The 18,080-nt window shown below is 36.9% G+C and overlaps 1 protein-coding gene across 3 annotated transcripts in view; it reads left to right on the forward strand.

Annotated features, from left to right (window-relative positions):
• FSTL5 (follistatin like 5) overlaps positions 1–18,080 on the forward strand; it is a 578,464-nt gene that overhangs the window by 163,499 nt on the left and 396,885 nt on the right. For all 3 annotated transcript variants that reach the window (XM_030564448.1, XM_030564450.1, XM_030564449.1), the window contains exon 4: positions 12,415–12,663. In XM_030564448.1, the coding sequence (XP_030420308.1) occupies positions 12,415–12,663 (249 nt within the window). The remainder of the gene's footprint in view (positions 1–12,414; positions 12,664–18,080) is intronic.

Below are 18,080 nucleotides of genomic sequence, written 5' to 3' on the forward strand. Positions count from 1 at the left end.
ACTGTTGGGAAAAGAAGAGACCTCCTCCAGTAGTAAGGAAGCTTAGAAGAAATAGTCTACATTGTAATTTCTACCATTTAATTTTAACCTTAAAAATTGCGTATCTTTGTCAAAAGAGATTAATAATGCATAGTTGGAATGTGAAAAATGGAGTGGTTGAAGCTGTAGAAACTTTCCATTCCGTGGGATCCATGTGAAATTTAGTGACATTGCTTCCTGTTGTGCAAATGGTTATTCTTAGTGCAAAATGTATGGAGCTATTTTTTTTAATTATAGTGCTTTTTTTAAAAAACAAAAACAAAAATGTTTCATGCAAGCCAAGATCTAAGATCTGTGTTTCTGGCACAGTAAGTTTTAAGTAAAAACACAGGATTATTTCTTTTCAATAGTTTTGCATTAGTACCAGTTTTTCTTTACTTCCATAAATGTTCACTTAGAATACAGAATGTGCAGGTCCAGTGACTGGAACATGAATTATCCTTTCTATTGTAATCTAAAATACTTTCCTCTGGCATTTACCACACAAAGCACTTTCTTAAAAGTGTTCATCTTTCAGCATGAAGGACATGAGTCTCATTTGATTTGTGCTTTAAGCGTCTATGACATATTGAACACAAGGATAAAGGGAATAGAAATATTTGTCTCTATTGTGAAAGGTTTCTAACCGAAAGTGTTCATTCTTATATACTTAACATCAGTTAATGTGATTTCACATCTAACGTGTTCTGTAACATTCTTCATCAAGTATATATTTATGAAAATCTCATTGTATTATCAGATACAGTGTGTTGTCATTAGTAAATGGAAAACATCATCTTCAGTAGTTCTGTTATTTGGGTCATCTTGTTACAGTTAATAAAGGACATCGTCCTTAGAAATAGTTTATTCCTTTTGCTTACACTCATTTCAATGGGCTTCTCTACAATATTTTACAGGTAGCATTTAGAACACAGAAAATGTAGCTTTTCTTTTTTTATAGACCTTTCTTTACGTGAACTTCTTCTATTGTATGTTTTTAAAAAAGCAGTGTTCTTGCAAATATGCAGTCTCTACCATACATCAAAATTAAATATTTCTATTGCTTTATCCTGCCAGCTACATTTCATTTTAATCAGTATTCATGCCAAAAAGAGAGGGGGAAAATCTTTGTATGTTCTCTGTCTTAGTGAGGTCTGCTCATCACAGTTGTTAATGAGTATAGAAGTTTCACAACAATTGAGTCCATCAAAGAAAATTCTAGATAGAAAACAGACACGTGTTGTGCACCTTATGGATTCTTAACTGTTTTGACAAGTAATTTTGCAGTGCTGAGCCATGAAGATTCCCGTACCGGCAAAAATCAGTGTTGCATGTTCCATTGCTTATCATAGGGGCAACAGCCATTTTTAGAAGAACCAACCCTTTGAAGATTCTATCTTTCTGCTTCTGAAACATCATTTTCAGAAATGCCATTGATGGTACCTTTAGAAATGACATTTAGGTTTGAAGGGTCTTTATCCAGAAATTGAGACTCACATTGATGTCAAAGTTTTTTGTTTGAGTTAGGTGTCTTTGGGGAGTATATGCTCTTGTTATGAAAAATTCAAAGTAGGTCAGTTCTGCTGAGTGATTCTCAACTCATTTTTTTCCCCTTTCTTCGCCTCATCAAGAGCTTGGCTCTAAGAAACAAGATTCTATATTGAACAATAAACAATAGATTGAAAAGTTTGTTTGTTATATTTCAGTTGGGAATTTGTGGGGCACTCAGTTTTTTTCCCCAGAATTAAAAAGGCCATACACATTTAAGTTCAGTGAACAGGGAAACATACATTATAGAAATAGGATTTCTAATTCTGCAGGTCTTTTAATAAACAACTAGAAATACCAGTTAAGGAGTCATATGGCTCCTTTGCATTCACTTTTGCATGATGTGTGAACAACATTAATATACTTCTATAATAAAATGAATAATTGATGGCAGCACATACACAATCACGTTATGGATTTGTGATAACCTGAAATTAACTTATAGAGATGAACTAGTGTCAAAATACTCATTATCCACAGACCTGACTCCCTTAAGCAGGATTCTTCAGTCTGTCCTCATGCAACTAGGCGCAGCTTCTGAGTGCTTGCTTGACAATGAGAAATTCAGGAAGTGAATAGTAATTAATTTTTGTCAGAGTTGCTTCCAGCAGGTTTCCAGCTTCTTATTTGAGCAAGTAGTCTTCTGGTAATATCCATAGACCTTTCCAGGCAGAATGATGTACTTCTATTGATGATGATGCCGACTGAATTTGTTGGAAAGATCCTGTTCTACTCTGGGCTCATTAGAAATGATGGAAGCAATCTATAAGCTTACAAAGTGTGCAAATGCATGTTGCTGCTCTTTCAGGGTGGTGTTACTGTAGTGATTTCACGGGACTCTCTTGCCCTTTTTAATATTCCCAAAAAATTAATTTTTTCATGAGACTACTTTTGCTCCAACTAGGTGATGGAGAGATGACAGAACATTTTATGTCTCCTAGCATTTTTAAGATCATACTTCCACTAGTTTGAAGTAGAAACAGTATATATCAACTCTGCTCTTGTATTGGTAAAAATAATATTTTCTTTCAAAATTCTATTGACTCTGGAATTGTAAGGACAGCTTAGAAATTACTCTATATTTTTCTTACCCTCTTGACTCTGTTTCATTTTTTTTCTCCTTCTCCACTTTCATGATGCCTGAAATGTGGCAGCACCAGACCAACAGTCTCACATCTACTGAGTTCTTAGTTTTTTCTGCAAAGTTATAGTGCTGTATTTTGTTTGTAACTTTCAACCATATTATGCAGTTCACTGTACGCTGTCATTTCTGCTAACAGACACGCAAGGGGAACTTCGTTTGAAAGCAGCTGCAAACTGTTCCACTAGAGAGGGAGGACTCAAAGAAATTTAAAACATCAGTTTTATACCTTATTAATATAATGTTACAAGAAATTGAAATATAGCAGAGAAAGACTGAATGACTTGCCTTATGACTGATGCTGATTCAGTGGAAGAGTCTAAAATCCTGATTATACTCCCTTTTGATTGTGCACTTATTTAATCCAAATGGGAGTTGTATGCACATACTAAATATGCAGTGGGCCCTATGTAAGAATCCATGCTTGGCATTTAAAGTCAACATTCAAGAAAAATTAGTACACCCCTGATTTTTTAGATACCATAGTAATTACTACTACTAAGACCGAATTGTAAAGTCCTTACTAATTTGTTTTTATTAAATTTCGGCTAAAATGAAAATCCCAATGATTTCGTTCAGAGTTTTGCCAAAGTTTAAACTATTGACCTTAATTCTAGCTAATCTATTCTTAATTTTGTGTACTGAATGTACTATATAGGTAGTATTGCCTGTGTGGTATAACTGATCCAGGCCTCTGAGATTTTTAAGTGACATTTCAGGTAAATGTTGTTCACAGTATGACCTTTTTCAAAACTGTAATGATTGTGATACATGTTTCCTTCTGCTACTTGGTGACACTGGGTAAAGCAAAGTTGGCAGATTGAAGGCTTGTATGCTGTGCTGCTACTGAAAAGCGCTCCACTTATTTGAATACCGGTGGTCCCTGTATCTCTGGTGAGGCAACTCTGGTGAGGTCACTTCTCACTTTGCTTTAGACATCTGTTGCTCATCACTGGTTTAATATACTTGAAAAATAAACATTTTTAAGACAAAATATGAAGGAACACAATAAATGTTAGGTGCAACCAAGAATATAATATCATTTAATTAATTATTGGCTTGAAACTACTTGAAGGACATCAGTCTACATTTACATATGAGCACAGTGGTGCTCTTTCTGTAAGTCTTCTCAGTTGGTTGTTTCAAATGAATGATGAGAACATGGCCTTTCTGACTGTAATTATCCATGACTAATGTGAAGCATAGTTCAGCCTAAGATTAAATCAATTTAATCTGATTATCATGACTAGGTATACATTCAGCTGTCATTATACACTAAATGAATTGCAATCAGGAGCAACCAATAACTTTGCATAATTTACTCTTCTTAAAAGATATATTTTCACTCTAAATCATGCCAACTCTTGGAAATTATGGGAACATGGGGTGAACCTACTGCATTTCAAGATCAGTGGAGATTACTTGCTAGTGCAGAACATTAATTTGCAGTATTCTGTTTCTGTGGTTTATCCTGTAAACTTACTCAAATCTTTAAAAGCAATTCCTATTTGACTTTGTTGTGTGAAACTAATATAGACCATTTCTAACTTCTATGAGGAAGTTAAAATGAATTGTACTTGAATAGCTTGTTAAATAAAGACTATTATCAATATTATATCTGTTTCAGATAGGAACTTTTATGTATGTTCAAGTGTATTGTATTAATTTTTTATGGATTCACAGTCTGTTGGGGAGTGTCCAAAATCTACATAATATATCTTATTTATAACTGACAATTTATAGATCACTTGAAGGCAGAGAAAACTATTGACCAGACAGCTGTGGAGACTCATGTCTATTGTTTAGTTCAGCAATTACATGAAATTGTGTTCATGAAACATGAACATAAGCTACACTTTTAATAAGACATTGATGTGCAATGCTTTAACCTCCTGCTCTTTTAAGAATGGTGCCTCTTCAGGGGATATTAAAACTTAGGTCCATTAGAGGCTTGTAACTGACCCAACTTTACTTTAGAAATACCAATACAGTGACACATCTACCTGTCTGAGTAGAGAATGCAGTTAGCCCATCAAATTCAATTTTTGGGGGCTACTTTCATTCTGTAGTCAACGTATTCACACAGTTACACCAGTACAATCACTATAATTGTAACTGAGATCAGAATTTAGCCTCAAGAGTCTTCGGGCTTGGCTACACTCGAAACTCCAAAGCGCTGTCACTGGAGCACTCCCATGGCAGCACTTTGAAGTGCAAGTGTGGTCGCAACGCTAGCTCTGGGAGAGAACTCTCCCAGCGCTGCAGGTGCTCCACCTCCCCAAGGGGATTAGCTTGCAGCATTGAGAGCCGTACTCCCAGGCCTGGGGCAGTGTTTACACTGGCGCTTTGCAGCGCTGTAACTTGCTGTGCTCAGGGGGGTGTTTTTTCACATCCCTGAGCGAGAGGGTTGCAGCGCTGTAAAGCACCAGTGTAGCTAAGGCTGTTGGCTGGTTTATTGTGCCTAAGTGTTGCAGGGAATCTTTTCAAATGCTGCATGATAATATTAAAATTCCACTGTGCTGTGCTACCTAGGTGAATTAACTGGATTAATGATGAAATTTCACCCCCCATACTTTAATTGTCTTTCTGGGTTTAAACTGGACTCTGACATAATTTAGAAATCTGTGTGTGGTAGGTGTGAAGAGAGGATATTTTATCTAACAGAAGTTACCCACAAAAGGGTAAATAGATAAATGACCTAGCTAAAAGTTAGCCAGTTGCCTAATTAACAGGTACATTTCCTCCCCCCACCCAATATACATATTTTGGAGGCTTACTGTGATAGCAGGGTAATACTATAGAATACATGTATAGATAGAAGGAAGGGTCATTGATCATTATGCATATCTCTTTACCGTCATGTTTGGGTCCGATATACAGTAAATTATCAGCTCTTGATATCAGAATGTCAGTGTTTTCATCTGCCACTAAAAATGCCCCTTACTTAGGCAATTCAAAACATCTGGGCTCTTTTATCTAATTCTTCCCTCTGCTGCACATGTGTGTTTCACTGGATTCAATGAGAGAGATGTAAGTATGCATCTGGGGGAACAATTGGCTCAGTAATTCTTTAAAATAGTATTTCTCACCACTTTCCTCTTTCCTCTCAATGTATTATTCAGACACAGCACTTACTGATATACTGGTTTTCCCTTTTCTTTTGATGTTCTCAGGAAAAGAATGTTCTAAGAAGGTTGTGGGAGCCTTGCACATTTTACGGATTGTTGGGTTTGATCCTGAACACAGTAAGGCTTGCATTGTCTTCAGTGCTCAGGTTCAAGTCTTTATTTCTATAGATGACCTTAACTCACATATTTATTGTACCACAATTCTTATTTATTTTATGTATCACAATTTTTAAAAAATATTTTTTAATTTTTTTTAAATTTTCCTATTGCTTCTTAGTACCTATAAGTTTGATTACATTTTCAGGCTTTGGGACATACTTTAGTGTAGATTTAGAGTTGAGTTATTGTGAGCCTCATATTACTTTATTTGAGAAGTGTGGGATTCTTTTTCTTTCCATTTTTTGCCATATGTGACCAGTAAGCACAAGTCAATGGCCTTCTTTTTAAAAACAAATCTATGAAGTGTTATACTTCAAAACATACTATTGTATGATACATAAGCTTAAAATAATGTGCACTGTTACTCTTTTTATGAAGGTCATTAGAAAATATGCTGTCATCTTCTAAATTCAAATTAAAACCTACAAAGCTATTTCCTATACTCCTTTTAAATATATTGTGGCCATTCAATAACAAATGAATTCCAGATCAAGACTGTGGGTGAAATCCTCACCCTGTTCAAGTTAATGAGTATTGTTCCATTCTATATATTAGAATAATTATGGTTGGTAGTATAAAGCAAAGAGTTGATAAAAAAGGTCTTCTCTGCAAATTAATAATGAAGTTTTCCATTAGGAGGGAGAGCTTGTTTGTTTAATTCCGTGTATCAATGTTACTTCTGGCATATAGTGGATATCAGATATGCATTATATATATTTTTTCCTTTGTCCTGAAGAAGCTATTTAGTTGGCCTTTTGCTTTCAGGTATCAGAGTCAATTACATTACTAAAATCAAATCCCAAGTGAAGTCTCACTTCAGTCTCTACTTGCACAGCAGTATGCTGCACTATGCATTGTTAAGTCTCCACACATACTTCAATAATTCAGAACAATTGTCAGTCTCTGATCTTTATCTTCTAATTCAGAAAGCAGAAATAATAATGATTTATAGACTTTGGCTTCACACTACAAGAATTCTATCCCTTCACGGGAGGGAGTCTCATAATTTTGTAATGTGTGTGCACGACCTAGTCCATAAAGTAGTCTCAAATTCTGAAAAATGTTACTTTATTTGACGTTAGTGGTTATATAAGGAATTTGGATTTCCATGAACTTGTATCAGGTAATATCTAATGCCCACCCATAGTAGTAATTTCTTGGCATGTTGGGTAAAATTTTCATAAGCACCAAACCTTCAAAGTTACTTAAGTGTTTTTGAAAATTGTACCCATTAAAACCAGTCTGGCTAGTGAGTTCCTCCCATGTATGTTGAATACCAATAGAATGTAGAGATATATTAGAAGTATCACACATTAAAGACCACATGCAAACTTAAGTTGTACCCCCAAATAAGTGTAACATAATGCAGCAAAAGAATGTCGCATCAATGCTAATTTCCATGGTTACGTGCTCTCCCTTACATATATGGTCTCCAGAATGAAAATGCAGGTGCTTTCATTGCATTTACTTTAGGTAAATGACTTTATATTGTTTGGACCTTCCCCATTCACTGTAACAAGACCAATTCCCCATTTTACAAATTTGCCTAGTTTTAATGTGATACTATCATATGCATTTAATGCTACCCTATTTTGAAATATTTTTGGAGCATCTTTTAAAGTTCTTTGGTTTTTTTTTTAAGGAAAAGGAAGCAACATTGTTAAGAGTGGGGGTGGGGAGATCATTGTTTGGATAATGGAATTGACCAGCCGGTTGGGAGATATATTGTGTTTGTGAGGCTCCAAGTGGAAAATAAAAATAAAGCTATAGAAAATACTAGGAGATAACTTTTATTCGGAGGGACTCATCATACTGGGTAATTTAAAAACCAAATATAAAAGGTATTTTCCCATTAATATGGGCAAAATATGTGGATAAGTTGCAAGTATTTTGTACCTTTTAAGTTATCAGTGTATAGCAAAATCAATTTAAAGAATCGCTTTCAGGGCAAAAGTTGTTTGGAAAAAAACAAACAAACTAGCAGATCCCTAAGGGGAACTGTACCCAGGGCGTTACTTCACAACCCTTCCCTTGTCCCTGCAGAAACCCCTCTGTAGGGGATCTCTAGGGATCCATATGTGAAGTTGGGAATGGGGCAGACACATGTAGGAGTCAGTGGGGCCAATGGGTTGTGTTATCTCCATGTGTCATTACCCTGCCCTATGGTAAATCTCCACCTAAATTAGTGTGGTTCTCTTCTGAAAAGCAGCTGTCTACAATGGCTTAATGGATAACCATGGTTATTTTTTCTTAATATTAACTAATGAACATGTGTTCAGTTTATGAGCAAATTTCCTAATTGCCAATCCTATGAACTAAGCCTGAAGTCTCACAGTCAGGCTGGCTGGGTTTTTTTCCTTCTAATGCATCATCACCAGTAATAAAATACTTTAGGCCAAACTGTGTCTTTATTTTCCCATTGCCTGTGTGTTATTCCCTCGGTGACACTTGTATAAACCAATTGCCTTCAGGGGATTGGCAGAGATGCAGTTTATTGAAACTTAAAAACCCAATTGTGTTGATGCACAGGAAAGGAAAGAACCCAAGTCTTATCTGTATTCATTCTATAGGACTAACAAGGTGATTGTAAAAAGTAATAAAAACATATTTTAGTCATTGAAAGTCAGCATGAGACTGAATGCACTCAGGGAGCACATATGTTGAGTACAAAGTTCTCAATTTTCATAGTAGAACCTCAATTTTATGTTATCTGAGGCAGTATTGCCTTTGACACTCCTCTTTTTTCCTCTCACTATGAGACCACGGGGAATATTGGATGGTAGCAGAGTCCAGCATGAATCTGGAGAGGGGCTGGAAAAGAGTTACAAAGGGGCAGAGAGCCAGGAAAGAGTTTGGAGCATGTACCACTTTGGGATCTAACATCTTGTTCATTCTGGGAGTGAAAAGCAAACTCTAAAAAACCACTAAAAAACATCTGTGGGGGAGCCTGATGGAATTTCAGAACCCCACACTGGGTTATTCCAATAAAGAGAGGTGTTTTCTTGTGTTTATTATTATTGATGTTATGAGATAGTGAATATTGTATAGTCTACATGGCAGTTATGTTTTTGTTTTTGTATGGGTTATTTTTCCTATCAGCCTTTTTGATACAATTGTTTGTGGGTTTTTAATATCTATATAGTAAACCATTCCAGTGATATGAAGTCTTGTAGTAGATTTTTTTTTAAAAGAAGACTTGTAAGAGTTGGCGTGATTTAGAGTGAAAATATATCTTTTAAAAAGAGTAAATTATGCAAAGTTATTGGTTGCTCCTGATTGCAATTCATTTAGTGTATAATGACAACTGAACATATACCTAGTCATGATAATCAGATTAAATTGATTTAATCTCAGTCTGAACTATGTTTTACATTAGTCATGGATAATTACAGTCAGAAAGGCCATGTTCTCACCATTCATTGACATAATATGAGATCCAAAAGGATGCTTGTATGGATTAATTACATTTTGTTTAATTGTATTGAAGCTACTTAGAATCTGTATGTTTGCATGTGGTGTAAAACAGATCATTAACTCCTAAAAATGGCTAATTTTCTAATGCAACCAGTTTGTCTGAATTGCTAGTTTTAGGAATACCAGATTTGATGATGTACTGTAAATGCGCACTGTATCCAGGTGTTTTTTTTCACATCACTGATACTCAGCTTGAAGCCTGCTTGACATATTAGGCTGCTACTCTTCCCTTGTGTGGGATCCATAGCTGCAATTTATCAGGTTATTTTCTGTGTGAAGAAAAGCATTCACCCCTTCCACTGCTCTTTGCAGGCCTTGTAAAGAGTAAAGTGGGCTCTCATGCTCAATACCTGACATAAGTATCTAAACCATCAGCATAGGTAGTAATGGAGCAGAAAAATAAAGGCCTTGTTCTATAGACAATAGAGGAATATTGTTGTTTTATAAAACGATTGCCCAACAGATACCATAGTGAAGCCTTCACCAAAACCTTTCAGTCTTGCAGTCCTTTTCTGCTCTATTTAGCACTTTTTGGCTAATTTGCCAACATACTAGTAAAATTGTTTTGAAGGTCTGATTTTCTAAATACTTTGAATGATCAAGGTGGGTCTCACATATGTGGAGTAGAGATACTGTTTTCAAGGTTGCAAGTATCAGAGGGGTAGCCATGTTAGTCTGGATCTGTAAAAAGCAACAAAGAGTCCTGTGTCACCTTATAGACTAACAGATGTATTGGAGCATAAGCTGTCATGGGTGAATACCCACTTTGTCAGATGCATGTAATGGAAATTTCCAGAGGCAGGCATAAATATAGAGGCAAGAATCAGTCTAGAGATAACGAGGTTAGTTCAATCAGGGAGGATGAAGCCCTCTTCTAGCAGTTAAGCTGTGAACACCAAGGGAGGAGAAATTGCATTTGTGGTTGGCAAGCCATTCACAGTCTTTGCTTGTTTAATCCTGAGCTGATGGTGTCAAATCTGCAAATGAACTGAAGCTCAGCGGTTTCTCTTTGAAGTCTGGTCCTGACGTTATTTTGCTGTAGGATGGCTACCTTTAATCTGCTATTGTGCGTTCAGGGAGGTTGAAGTGTTCTACAGGTTTTTGTATATTGCCAGTCCTAATATCTGACTTGTATCCATTTTTCCTTTTATGTAGGGACTGTCCAGTTTGGCCGATGTAAATAGCAGAGGGGCATTGCTGGCACATGATGGCGTATATAACATTAGTGGACGTGCAGGTGAATGAACCAGTGATGTTGTGGCTGATGTGGTTAGGTCCTGTGATGGTGTCGCTGGTGTAAATATGTGGGCAGAGTTGGCATCGAGGTTTGTTGGATGGATTGGTTCCTGAGTTAGAGTTACTATGGTGTGGTGAGTGATTGCTGGTGAGAATATGCTTAAAGTTGGTGGGTTGTCTGTGGGCGAGGACTGCCTGCCTCCTAAGGTCTGTGAAAGCAAGGGATCATTGTCCAGGTTGGGTTTTAGATCACTGATGATGTGTTGGAGAGGTTTAAGGTTAGGACTGTAGGTGATGGCCAGTGGAGTCCTGTTGGTTTCTTTCTTGGACTTGTCTTGCAGCAGGAGGCTTCTGGGTATACGTCTGGCTCTGTTGATTTGTTTCCTTATTTCCTCATGTGGATATCATAGTTTTGAGAATGCTTGGTGAAGATCCCTTTTTGTTGTTGTCAAGATTGGACATTATGTATGCACTAGAGAAGCAAATGGGAGAGAAGGGAACAGATGATAGCATACAAAACAGGAAGAGAAAATCAGAGCAGGATAATTGGGACAGAGTATGTGAGCAGTAAGGAATATAGAAGAGAAGTAGGGGGAAGAGAGGAGCAAATGAGGAAGAGAGACCAGAGAAATGGGTTGTTCTGAGAAAGAAGCAAAGAGCGAATGAGGGGAAGGAAGTGGCTATCCTAATTTGGTGGGAGAGGTGGTTATTTTTCTTGATAGGAAGGTAAGTGAGAGAAGGGGAAAGAATGATTTTTTTAAATGGTGAATTCCTTTCTTGAAATATCAGTACTTTTAAGAACAAACATTACTCTTCATCCCCCAATTTGGTTCACAGCTGCCATTTAAAATGAAATTTCCACACACAAAAGTAAAGTCAGCTCCTCCAAAATTGGGCTATTAAGTTGGAAGTTACAGTGTTAAAATATTCTACTGAGGCTCAGAGTTAAAAAAAAAAAAAAAAGAAAAGAAAATGAGGACCCACAATTGCAATTGGCTGAGGGTTGGCTTAAATGAAGAATATTTAAATAAAGTAAGTGCATACAACAAATAATTCCTATAGGGCATGGGAGAAATACATTATTTTCAAGCTTCTTGAAATTATAGTGAGAACAGTAGTGGAATTTAGAAGTATTGCTAATTGGTCTTATGGTTACAGTTTACTTAATAAAAGAACTGCAGACTATCTGCAGTATATTGTCATTAACTCTTCTTATGCTATGGTATATCATTGTTTCTTCATCAGCCAGAGATTACATTTCCTAATTTTCTAAACACTGTTATTCTAAAGTCTGCCTCTTTCCAAAACCTTAAACATACTTTTTAGCTGCAGGTATTCTCCCAACAGGACATTGCATTGTAACTCGGTTCTCACTTCTTATGCAAAGTATGCAAACAGCCTTAAAATAGTCAGAGGATACTGACTTGATAAAATCAGAGGATTTAAAGTAAAACAGCTCCCCATTTGTAGTAACCCTTATAGAGTAACCTACTCAGTGGATTGCAGAACTATGCTTTTTTCATGTCACAATTCTCACCCATGCACATCACAAGACAATTCTTTCTACTAAGGTATGTAACAATTTATATTAGGTTCATAGGGCTCCGATTTCTATTTTCAAAGAAAACCTGCAGGCCAGGTGATATATATCGTCCTGGTTGTCAGATGATTACATGTAAATTCATAACCTTTTTTTTTTCTTTTCCTCAGGGCGCGTTGATCAGGATGGCCCCTTTGGATCTTGTGAAAATAAATACTGTGGTTTAGGTAGGCACTGTGTTGTTAACAGAGAGATTGGCCAAGCTGAATGTGGATGCCTGGAATACTGCAAATCGCACTACAAGCCTGTGTGTGGTTCTGATGGAGAATTCTATAAAAACCATTGTGAAGTGCACAGAGCTGCCTGCTTGAAAAAGCAAAAGGTTACCATCGTTCACAATGAAGACTGCTTCTTCAAAGGTAAGTGGTTGGACAAAGTCTGGAATACTCTTATCAGGTGCATATTTTGAAGCAATTCAATTAAAGCACCAGTAAGATTGCACAGAGTGTATCATGAAGAAGTGATGCAAAAAGTTGATTCGACAAGTATCTCACTCTAGAGATTTCTTGCAGCTGTTTTTTTCATTTTACTCAATATCCTCTGAAAACAGTTTGTGTAAACCTGGGTAAGTCAAAGTGTGGCTCTGGGACCAATATACCCAAAGAGCTAGCTATACAAATGTAGCTGATGACCACTTTCATCATTAACATGAGGTGGTAGTCTCAACATGCAGTATAAATTCATGGCAGTGACGCCAAAATACAATCGAAGACTTGCATGGGGTTCCATGTGGGTGCAGGAGTCCCCTGTGCAGAGTTGCTTGTAAATTGGAGGCCACACCGAATGCTGAGAGATGGCAGTTGGCAGCAGCAACATCTATCATATTAAAGATGAGAGTCATCAGAGCCTGCTCCATTTTATGCAACTGAAGTGCAGCTTTGAGGCTCCTAGAACACCACCAATACAGTCATTGATTAAACAATTTTTGTATGTGCCGATGTAAATGATGGAAGTATTTTAATGTTTTTTTTTTTCTGAATTCTGCATTGTGTGGCTTTTTCTTGTTTAAAGCAGAGAGGAGCAGAGGGCTTTTCAAGAAAAGCTTTTTTTCAAGTGAGGCACTCTGAATGGCCTGATTAGGTTGAATGACTTTGTATTCTTTTTACAACTGACATTATTTTATTAACATTTTTGTGATAAGTTATGTTTATAAATACTTGCCCTGCATAGGTACGTGTGAACTGCTCAATGATCCAGCAACGAATATGAAAATAAACACTACAATAAGATGTCCACTAAAAACTCAGAAAATTGAGTTCCATTAACATAAAACAATATAACTAGGCAACATCTAGGCACATTTAAATAAAATAATAATTGTACGTCATAGAAATTAAGAGAGACTCCAAGATTTTTAAGAGAAAGTGTGCATATATTTTAAATCAGTGAATTACTTGCAGTGTGGTATAAATTTATGCAAATATTACATGTTAAAATGTTCACTCCTGTGTTTTCCACTAACTTTACGGTGTAGAAAGATGTATTAAATAACTGAAATTGTCCCAATAACTTTAGCTTCTTTGTGGTAGTAAGCATGCAATGGCTAAAATGAGTACAGCACACTGCATCATGTACAATATAAAAAGCTGCTCTACATCATGTTTTTTAATCTTCCTCGGGAAAATGTTGCTTTCTAATTTTTAAAAAAGGAGACTGTGATCTCTTGGAGTTATGGACCAATTATCCATGCTTTGTCACCGCCAGATGAATTATTCCTATGTGCCCTCCATGTGGTATCCTTGAAGATCACTTAGAAGTTTCAGCTAGTTTAGAATGTGGTAACCAGTCCAGTCATTGCAATGGTGTTTCTCGCATGCAGAATATTATACCTACAGTCTATTTTAGAAAGTCTACAGGGAATTTTAGGGCAAATGCTGTCAGAAGTTTTACTGAACTTTTGTTGGCTTAGCTCCACAAGACTTGAGTGAATTCTGACTTCATTGAGGTTGCACAGGTGAGATTGGTGGCAGTTTGACAAACATTGTTTTTCCATTACCTGTTGTTGTTAATTTCACTGGGGCATATCATGTTCTTTTTTTTTAATTTAAGTAGGAACTTTTGCACATGAATGGCATTATATGACCTGTAGATATTAAACGGTTGCATTGCAGATCAAGAACAACAGTTGAAATTGTAGACATAGCTCTCTTTTAATTAATTTAAAGGGTGGCCTGTTTTGTTTTCTGAATTTGTTTTTAAAGTCATTGAACATTTTCCCACTCTGCAGCCCACCACCACATAGTACAGTCACTTTCAAGTGCCTCTGTTACCACCATTATAACATGATACAGGAAGTTATGTTATACAGCAGCCAATTCAGAGAGAGAATGCAGAAAGGAAGATCTTGTAAGGAGATTGCATCATTTCTGAAAGGCTGAAGTTATGGGGGCTAGATTCCCACCCACTTTTCACATACTTTTGTGGAATAAGAGAGAGAAAGGGATTTCTTCCACCTGTAGTAGTTCTGCCTCACCGACCATATCATCTTACAGAATTTCCAGGATGTGCTCAGTAGGGCAATGCACTTGACTCAGCCAGTAGACAAAAACTTAAGAGCTAAGGAAGTTTTCTTTCATGGATGGACAAGAACGAAGTCAGATCCTGAATAGATGGTGTCTTTGGAGAAGAATTCCATAATCATCAGCTGCCCTTAGCTGGGCAGGTCCTCTGCAGTGACAGAGCCTAGATCCTCAAGCACAGAGGATCTGGTCTTAATCTACCACTGATTATAAATCACGTTTAATTATTTTGAACTAAATGCAGAAAACAGCTAAGCACTCCTATGTTATCACAGATAGGGTTTACTCATAGAGATTTATTATTTTTTTAAGTAGGAAATAACTTTTTTTAACTGTTTCCATTCAAGATCCAATACAACAGCATCTATTGTCATTGGCATCATAGATGCATTTCAAATGATGCTTTAATATAAATATTTCAATTTCTGTGTCTTGCTTAGTCATTCACTTTTCAAACTAGACAGGCATTTACTTCACCATTTTCCTATAACTTTATAGCTGATCTAATCCATATAGTTGTTTCTAACAAGCACAATTTTTTTCAACCCTGACACAGGGTCAGTCTGTTAGAAAACAAAATTTACTTGCTTCAGGTTTAAATTTAAAGCTTCAGACAGAAACTGAATATAAATCCTAAAACAAAATAATTGAGAGTGACCCATTTTATAAGGAACACAGCTACATAGAAAACCACTTGTCATTCACTGAGTAGAGAATGAAAATCTCACAAGCAAATGCTCTGTGCACCTCAATTAGCATCACAAACAGTAAGAGCTTAGTAGCTATAATTGTTAAAATAATACAATGTATATTTGAATAATTTTCAAATTGATCTTGAAGAACTTCAGAGATCTGGCTTAGTGATGTGGAAATTGCCCTTTGAACAGAGTGGTGTGTTATATGTGAGGTTGAGGGAGTGACACATTAAACCCCCCAAAAACTCCTTTTGGTTTATGTTTGGAAACTTCCATTGAAATCACAGAGGATTGCTTGTCTTGTCTGAGGTCAGTTTGTTGTCCTGTAGACAGAAGAAATAACATTCTATACTAATACCTGAAATACCTTTGAAATATGTATGTAGGCACTGTGAGCTTTTGAGGCGATGGAGGCAGTCCCTCTGCTTATGTTATGATGCAATGCAGATCTTCAGATATCCACATCTATCTTGTTTATAATATAAATTATTTGTCTCTAAAGCAGTTAGACGCATTTTTGTATTGGCCCCAGTGGCAAGCTGTCAGCCTGTGTGGGTCTGCTAAGTGAACTGACAGCAGCAGGAGCAGCAGATCAGTTGTTCTCCTCTCTCCAGTGTCTTTGATAAAGAATGTTCTGATATGGCCATGGGAAGACTCATTGGATCACTGTCCTCTGCCACCTTCCTTTCCAACCACAAATGAAACCTTATGTGTCTCCTGGGCATTGGACTGCACTAATTTCAAATAGTAATCAAAGGAGAAGGGATAAATTGTTTCCTTTTCTTTCTCTGCTGAGTTCTTAGGCAAACAGCACATTCTATAACGTGAATCAGATGCATCAAGATAATAGACATTCTAAACCAAAACTAATTCCTTCCCTTTTGCATAATAATTTTCTCACCAGTTTTTACTAGCATTGTTGTATAGCCATTGGACACGCAACAACAATTCAGCAACATGGCCTTACACTAAGGGTTTTGTTAGATGTTCATCTGTATGTCTTCTGAGGTTTGGGGAGAAATGTACACTGCTGGGAATCAAGCATCTATATGAAACATATCATATTCCTCATCAGTATCTTCTGAGCCAGAGTTACTGAGCTGCAGAGTCAAGTATCCCCAGTCAATGAATACAATATACAGCTACCACTGTCAGAAATGTGATCAACCTTTTACCATATGTGGATGTTTAAAACTGCTATTAATGATATCATGCCTAAAATATACTGAGCAATTAGGAGAATGTTTGAAAGACCTGGTCTGTGCCCTACAGAGCTTACATTCTAAAAACATACCAAGAAGTGATTATGGTCACTGGGGAGAGTAAGGAGATGGGAGCACAAGTGTTTGTATAAATTAGATCATAGGGTTGGCTTGATTTGTTTTGCATACTACATGGTGATTATATGTGATAACATTTTAGTTTGCAGTTTCCAGACAATTACATTTAAAGCTTTTTTTGAAGATAAGAGGAAAAAAAGATGATGGAGGGTGGGAAGAGAAGGAAGGATAAGAAAGGTTGATGATGGACATGAAGAACTGGGTTAGATTAGGGAAAAGGCGTTATGCCTGGTGAACTGAAGTGGACAATATAAGACAAAATGAGAAGTTGAAAATCATCTTTCTGATGTCAGCAGGCTGAGCTTGTGAGCTCTGTTGTGCTCCTGCTGCCTGTTTGGCTGGCTGGCTGGCTGGCTGAAAGGACTTTTTGGGCATAGAGACAACATATAGGCCACCCTTAATGATGTCCCTGGTCTCGGGCCATGTGCTTTGTGCCTCAGAATTGCTTTTGACTGGTGCAGTGGGAGAACTGAGAAATGGCTGGCTGACTGCACTATTTGAGGCAGAAGAGGAAGATGATAATAATAAATAACCCCCTGCTATCTGTTGCCAGCCTACCTTTAATAACCCCCAGTGGGTGGTGATTTCAATTGATTAGAACTGCTCTACTCTGTGCTTCTGCCAGCATCTTTGCAGCATGTATTCTCAGCTAGAGCTAGTGGCTGTCTGGCAAGTTTAGAAGGCTAGAATTGTTCTTTTACTTGGGAACTGGACTTCTTTTATGCATGGGACAATGGACTGTGTGATTGAGCAGTGATGTCATCAAATGCTACAATTGATGTGTAACACACAGTAGACGGCGAGTCCAATACTGCACATCAAAGAGGCTTTAGTTAAAGTTTTTCCTCTTTTGTCACATGCACTGCATTGTGCGTTGGCTTCACTAAATCCATGTCAGTAACTTTGATAAAGTTTTATTTAAATGGTAGACTGGAAACACTAGGTATTTCTTTTTCACTTATGTTGCACCACAGACCTGCCTTCAGTTCTCTTGTAATATGGATTTCTGTACAGAATGCCACATGGCATGGAATTTTTAACTTGTTTACCTTTTTATTCTTATGGGGAAACTCTTATTCTAAGTTGTCTGCCTGAGCTACTGATTCAGTGCCATCACCACTCAAATGGCCAAACGTGTGAAGCGTGGTGCCCATATTTATAGATGTGATGGATAAAGTGTTGACAGTATTGAAGCCACAAATGGGACTAAAATCCTTTGGGC

Source organism: Gopherus evgoodei, chromosome 5 (genome assembly GCF_007399415.2).
Source record: "Gopherus evgoodei ecotype Sinaloan lineage chromosome 5, rGopEvg1_v1.p, whole genome shotgun sequence".
Classification (NCBI taxonomy): Eukaryota; Metazoa; Chordata; order Testudines; family Testudinidae; genus Gopherus; species Gopherus evgoodei.